This window comes from Monopterus albus, unplaced genomic scaffold, assembly GCF_001952655.1.
Source record: "Monopterus albus unplaced genomic scaffold, M_albus_1.0 scaffold98.1, whole genome shotgun sequence".
NCBI classification, from domain to species: domain Eukaryota; kingdom Metazoa; phylum Chordata; class Actinopteri; order Synbranchiformes; family Synbranchidae; genus Monopterus; species Monopterus albus.
Window position 1 is genome coordinate 2,042,196 of NW_018127978.1, and position 6,688 is coordinate 2,048,883.

At 41.0% G+C, this 6,688-nt stretch overlaps 1 protein-coding gene across 1 annotated transcript in view; it reads left to right on the forward strand.

Annotated features, from left to right (window-relative positions):
- The window catches only part of LOC109965199 (forkhead box protein P1-like), a 34,275-nt gene that overhangs the window by 11,401 nt on the left and 16,186 nt on the right, over positions 1 to 6,688 (forward strand). Inside the window, exons 4-6 of the mRNA XM_020609030.1 lie at positions 503 to 590; positions 5,301 to 5,375; positions 5,596 to 5,749. Of these exons, the coding sequence (XP_020464686.1) occupies positions 503 to 590; positions 5,301 to 5,375; positions 5,596 to 5,749 (317 nt within the window). The remainder of the gene's footprint in view (positions 1 to 502; positions 591 to 5,300; positions 5,376 to 5,595; positions 5,750 to 6,688) is intronic.

The following is a 6,688-nucleotide window of genomic DNA, read 5'->3' on the forward strand; positions in this document are numbered from 1 at the left end:
CAGTTTATTCAGTATGTTATTTTGCATGAACATTTGTACAGTTGATATTTATGTTATTTATCAATTAAAACAGTTGAATTTATTTGTCCCAAACTTTGAGTAAAAGTGAAGGACGTTTACGTCTATCTTCCACATAAAACCAAAATTCTACTTTTATCATTTTGACAAATACAGACCAAGAAACACTAGCCCAGAAAGGACAAAAATTCTACTGTATCTGCAACCAGATGAGACTAGAGTGAAAAGTGTTGGCTTAATGTGATTTAATATCAGGTTATGGTTAGAGGTCATAGTGATGACTAGTTAAGATTAGGGCCAAGGTTGGGTTTTGGTTAAGGTAAGGAGATACACAAATTAGTGGGTGAAAAGACTTGAACACAGCACCAGACCGGTCTGATCTATTTAGAGAACAGTGCTTCTCATTTGATTATGCTCTTCCTTGCAACATTTTTTTCCCATAAAAAATTTTGGCCTGTTAATCATGTCCTATTTTTTCTTCTAGGCATCTCCAGTCTGATCACAGCCACGGTGACAGAAGTTTTGCTCAGTGGAAGGTCCAACTGGATATTGTTCAGTGCTTGGAAAATCAGGTGGGAACTTTAGAAATCTAGAAGGTGTACAACAGGCCGTAAACTTCATAATTTGAAGGGGAAGGCCATTTGGCCTTCAATTTCATCCTTTTTCAGCGAGCACAAAGGCCACTTGACTGAGCACTATTGCTGACATGATATATATGTGTATGTAGCTTATGTATATACAGCCTGAGTAGTAAAGTTACAAAGTAGGGTTTGGTGTTCACCACATACTTGCTATGCTTAAATTAAAGTGCAGATGCTTGTAGAACTGTTAAAGACAAATATGCAGAGACAGTATAGCATAGCATAGCATAGCATTGCATAGTATAGCATAGCAACTATGCTCCATTATAATTTGGATAGTAAATTGTGTTATCTGTGCACATTTAGACTCAAAGGCAAACTAATCTCTTGTTGCTCTCTGCTGATGTTTCCTAAGATCATGGGATGTATTAAGGAGAAAACAGAGGAAAGGATGTCAGATTTCCTTTAATTACTCTAATTGTTGTGCCCAGAGGCCGTTGGCAGGTGGACCCAAATAGCAATACTTGGATTCTAAGCACTGGGGAGATTGGAACAATAGACAGACGCAGCAGATCTCACCGGTGGGGGAGAGAGTGTTGACTGAGTGGTTGGAAGGATAACTGGCTGCAACTAAGGATGTGGCACCAGAGATTAAAGGGCTACAGGGCCACGTGGGGAAGAATCAAGGCAGCAGGGAGAGGAGTGTTCGTTGTGTGTGTGTATGTGTTGGGAGGAGTGGATTCTGAATAAAGTGAGGAGGAGTGAGGCTGGAGAGTAGAGTATCTGAAGAGCTGGTATCCAAGAGGAACAATGTAGCTAATGGTGGTGGTGTGATGATCAGATGGAGGAGTGGAGACTGGTGGACATAGAGTCTGGGAGCTGATTGGGTTGAGGGAGCAGAGCAGATTGGAGTGGATGGCAGGAGGGACAGTGAGGTGGAACACATGATAGCAGGTCCTGGTCGTGGGGATGAGGTAGAAGAAGGATGGTCAGGTGGCAAAGAGGTGGGGTGGCAGGACAGGTGGTAGAGGTAGGTGAGGAGATGGCAGATCTGGAGGTGGGGTTGGTGAGATGCAGACAGATCAGGAGGAGAGAAACACTGGCACTCAACAGGGCAAAGAGGAGAGTCAGTCAGGTAGCAGAAACGCCGACACTGACCGAGAAATGAAGAGGTAAGTTCACTCAGGTAGCTGGGACGTTAACCAGGAAACTGAAGGGGTGAAAATTTGTCACAAGATGATCAGAGAAAAGGCAGTCAGAGGTCCATTCTCTAGAGAACATGCAACAATCTGGTGATGAGAACACACCAGCATGCAGCTTAAGTGGGGCTGGGTAGATTGCAGTCAGTCATGTTGGGCATGTCTCGTTGCCTGGACCGGCTGCTGGCATGTGAGGAGGCGGAGGTGCCAGCTATAGACATGACACTAATTGGTGTAATAATTGTATTCTTCGGGCATCATGAAGACAGAATGACCAGCATCAATTCTAGTACTGTTAAAACTATAAATAAATGCATAATGACTACCTATTTTCACTTGGTTGTCAATATTAGTGCTTATTTAGCTAATGCAATATTTCAACTAGCAGAGAAAACTCAGTAGATTTTAACACTACACATGTTTTCCAGCCTCTGAATTTTCATACAGCTTCTAGACAGAGCCAAATATTAAATCCTTCGATCTGCATATCTAGTAAAACTAAAGGAAACCTTATTGTTGCACCACTAGCTTGATGCACACTCTGAGCTAAAAATAGCACACAGATGTGACTGAACATGAACAATCATTTACAGAGATCGGTCCTCAAATCTGGACTTAAGAAGATCTGACAGAGTTAAAGACATCATCACATCTGATGGAGCCAAACCAGCCACTGTAGCTGCATAACTTTGACAGATGCAGCCGCTCAGACTTGCTCGTCCCAGCTGGTGTGCAGTTCCCACGAGTGTTCCAAGAGTACCCCATTCTCCTGTTGCCTGATAAGACACCTGTGTCTAGATTCCACAGTACATGCCCATTAAGAGTCATTTCTTGATGTGCCTTGTGCCACCACTGTGTTTTTGTTCTCAAAAACACACAAACCAGAGCATGAGTACCTGAAGTACTGTATTCACACTGCAGTGAGTCATGTTTTTGTTTAGGCCACGGTTTATACAATAGAATTGTCTGACCATAATCCTTATCATACAAGTACTGCACCAGACAAATAATTACCTGTTGCACTGGTTTCACATTTCTAGTCAAACATCTATCCTTCCCCCTTCAGCTGTCAGATTTGGCGTGTGATGCTGCCAAATAGTGCTTGTGGTGAACTCAATTATATGACCAGATGAACTGTGGTAGAGGAAGATTCCTTTACTTGTTGCAAACAAACATACAAAGTCCAGGATAATAATCAGGTCGTAAGACAGTCCAAGGTCAGCGCCAGTAACCAAGTATAGCCAGGAGATCCAAACTCGAGAAGTCAGGTAGGAGATAGCAGAAGGTCAGTACACTTGCAGGCAATCAGAATCTGGGAGGGAATAGGCAAAACACAGTGGTCAAAAAACAGCAATCCAGGGTCAGAAACTAGAGAGTCAGGCAAGAATTACAGTAATGCTGGAGAGCCAGAGCTGGAGTCTAGAACAATCTGGCAGTGTTCTAGTGAGGAAACACTGCCTTTATGCTGTGGGACACAGGTGTGAGTAATCAGAAGCAGGTGAAACCTATGAACACAGATTAGACTAAAGAGTCTGTAACTGAGATGCGACTGAAAAGGAAGTGGATACAAAATAAAAGCGCATGGCAGGAAGCTGACGGGGCAGGATCGTGACATCAGCAAGCACTTAGTGACATTGGAAAGGAACAGCTCCCTTTAACAGAAGAAAATGAAATCTGCCTAGACCAGCTGGGGCGAGTGGAGAGCAGAGAGAGAAAATAAGAGCACCAAGAAACAGCAAACAAACACTTGGCAGTGTTTGTTAGTGGGACCAGTTACTGCTCATCAGAAACATAAAGCTCTGGAGCCAGGGATACCTGCAGAGAGGTACAGGGAAAGAAAGGAGGAGAAAAAACAAATTATAAGAAAGAGAGAAGACAAAATTAATGACATGCAATGATGGCAAATAAATGCATGGAGAGTGAGGAGAAGAGAGGGGAGTGGAGGAGAGAAGAGAAGAGAAGAGAAGAGAGGTGCTCAGTGCATCATGGGAAGTCTATCAGCAGCCTGGGCCTATAACAGCATAACTATTGGATGGTTCAGGATCTTTTGAGTCAGTCCTTTCAGAGGTCAGAGGTCTTTAAGATACAAAGGAGCTTGATCATTAAGGGCTCTGTATGTAAAGAGAAGCATTTTAAAATCTATTCTGGATTTTACAGGAAGCCAGTGAAGAGAAATTGTTATGGTTGATGATGTTTATTGGTTATTTGGCACACCCCTTGTAATTTGAATGCTGCTCTGTGCAGTGTTTTGGCATATGATAACTTGTCAACTCATGGCTTTAATGCTAACTAGGATTACTGCTTCCTGAGTGTATGCCCTTGCCAACAAGTCAAATTCACAGGAATGGGAGGTTGCTGATGTCGTGGGTAGAATCAATGCACAGAGAAAATTACTGCAGTGCCAAGAATCATTTATTGAACAATCTTATTGAAATATGAGTGTGGATATTGTGTTAGTTTTTAGTCTTTGTCACTCTGCAGAGGAAGTCAGGTAGTCTGGAACATGTCTTCTCCCTGGGGTCTCCACGCAAAAAGCGATCAATCTCGCTGCTACTTTTTTATTCCCATCTCTCTCTTCCTGGCATTCTTCCCTCATTACCTCAGCTCTTAAGTGTCTTCTCCTTTTTTGGGAAAGTCCTGACCTTCAGACTTTCCCTTCAAGCAGCACAGAGAAAACAAAAGGTCACTGACCTTTTCTTGTTACGCAAGCATTTTCCTCTACTAACACTAGAAGTCTATTCTAACATATATATCCCATAGCACATGTTAACAAAGAATTAACTGCTAACCATATACTGTTTGTTTTAACTACTACACTGACCTTATGTTTTGACCACCAAAATCTAATCAGTTCATCCTCAAGTAGATGTTTGTGTCAAATTTGAAGAAATTCTCTCAAGGCGTTCCTGAGATATCACATTCACAAGAATGGGCCAGACAGACAGATATATATAAGAACATAGGGATGGATGGGGGGGGGACAGCCCCCAAGATATACTACAGTAAAAACAGTGACTCTGAAAATACTGAGTTTCATAATTGAATGATACTTTAGTAACAGAATTACAGCCCTGTCTCAAAAGCTATAATGTTAAGTCTGAAATTGTTAAAAATAATCTGGTCAGTATTATCTTAAAATGATTTTTATTCACTAATGCTAAATATTTGCATATCACTTAGCTGATATTTATACTGATAATTACACTATATACTGACAATTATACAAATTTTAGATTGCAGAATAGATATCTGTTCACTGTGTCCTCATTAGTTTAACAAAAATGGAACATTAGATTGTTTTGTTAGTATTCAACAGGTTCATCTCCCATGATGCACTGGTCATACAGCTGTCAAAGATTCATAACCTAACCACAATAATGCATTATTGATGTGAGGCTAGTAAAACAGAAAATATTTATACAGTAACTAATGACTAACCAGCTGTCTGTGGGTTTTGATTTATGAACCCTATTTGAGGTTAGCTCAACACTTTTTTTTTCAGCTCATCCTGGAAAAACAAAAACTCATTGCAATGCAACATCATCTGCACCTCTCCAAGCACAAATTCAATGATTTGGTAAGTTGGTTCTAAATGCTGTTAGCTTTCACTGTTTCTTTCAGTTTGATTTGCTTGATGGAGCAATTTGTATAGTGTATGAATAATGTATGTGTATGTTTAGTGCATGTGTAATTTGAAAAAAATAATTGGATTTTTTTTAACCAAAATATTTGAACTTGTAAAAAATTTCTTTGTATAGAAATTGTCTGTTCATGTCAACCTCCATCATTGCATGCAGAAGGCAGCTTCTGAGTGGCCATACAGCCTTCCTCTGTTCCTGTCCCAGCCTCAAGTAACAGAGGGAGACAGAGTGCAACAGTGGGACAGTAAACATCTGGAGGAGTTGGCCCTGCATGGATACAGAGCTACTGGTTCTGCCCACCATCTGCCAGGTAGCACAGTTTCCAATGAAATTTGAGGACAACAGATTTGTATTTGTTACATTCTGAGCTCTGCAATATTTGAGGCCACCACATAACAAGAGTTCACTAATATTTTAACAAACACAGGCGCATAAGGCTGGTCAAATTATACAGTTTCATTTTTATTAATTTTTCAACAAATAAGCAAAAAAAAGCTTGTAAGAGCATATTTGATTACGTTGGCTAGTTAGAGTTTGCATGTAAAGGAACAGAGTGAGCAGCTTTGTAGAGAGTGTGGAAAGGAAATAGCCTACTACTGATCAATCAAAAAGGACTTCAGTTAAAGTGACCATGGCATGCTCGTTTGCACCCATTTTATGTTTAATCTTGGTTACCTCTAGATTAGCTTTGCACCCATCATAGCTCCAAATAGTCTGAAATTATTTCAGAATGATAAAACCAGAGCATCTTTTGGACAGTGTGGTTGTTAGGGTCTGATGTGAACTAAATTAATTCAGGCAAACCATCCCAATGATTATTTATTAGTACAATAATTCTAAGCAGTTCATTAAATTGAAAGGCATTTCAACAATCTGAAAGATAGGGAACATAATTTCCATCTCTGCATAAAAAAAGAAACACACTCTAGAACTGTCTTCTTTCACATTGTGCAATATCACCTAAATTAGGGACTGCAGAAAAGGTCATGGGGCCGGTTCTGTTCATCATTTTTATGGACAGAATTTCTAGGTTCAGCCAGGGGCCGGAGGGAGTCCAGTTTGGGGACCACAGGATCTCATCTCTGCTTTTTGTGGATGACGTTGTCCTGTTGGCTCCATCAGGCCAGGACCTTCAGCGTGCACTGGGACGATTTGCAGCCAAGTGTGAAGCGGATGGGATGAGAATCAGCACCTCCAAGTCCGAAGCCATGGTTCTCAGTCGTAAAAGGGTGGCTTGTTCCCTTCAGGT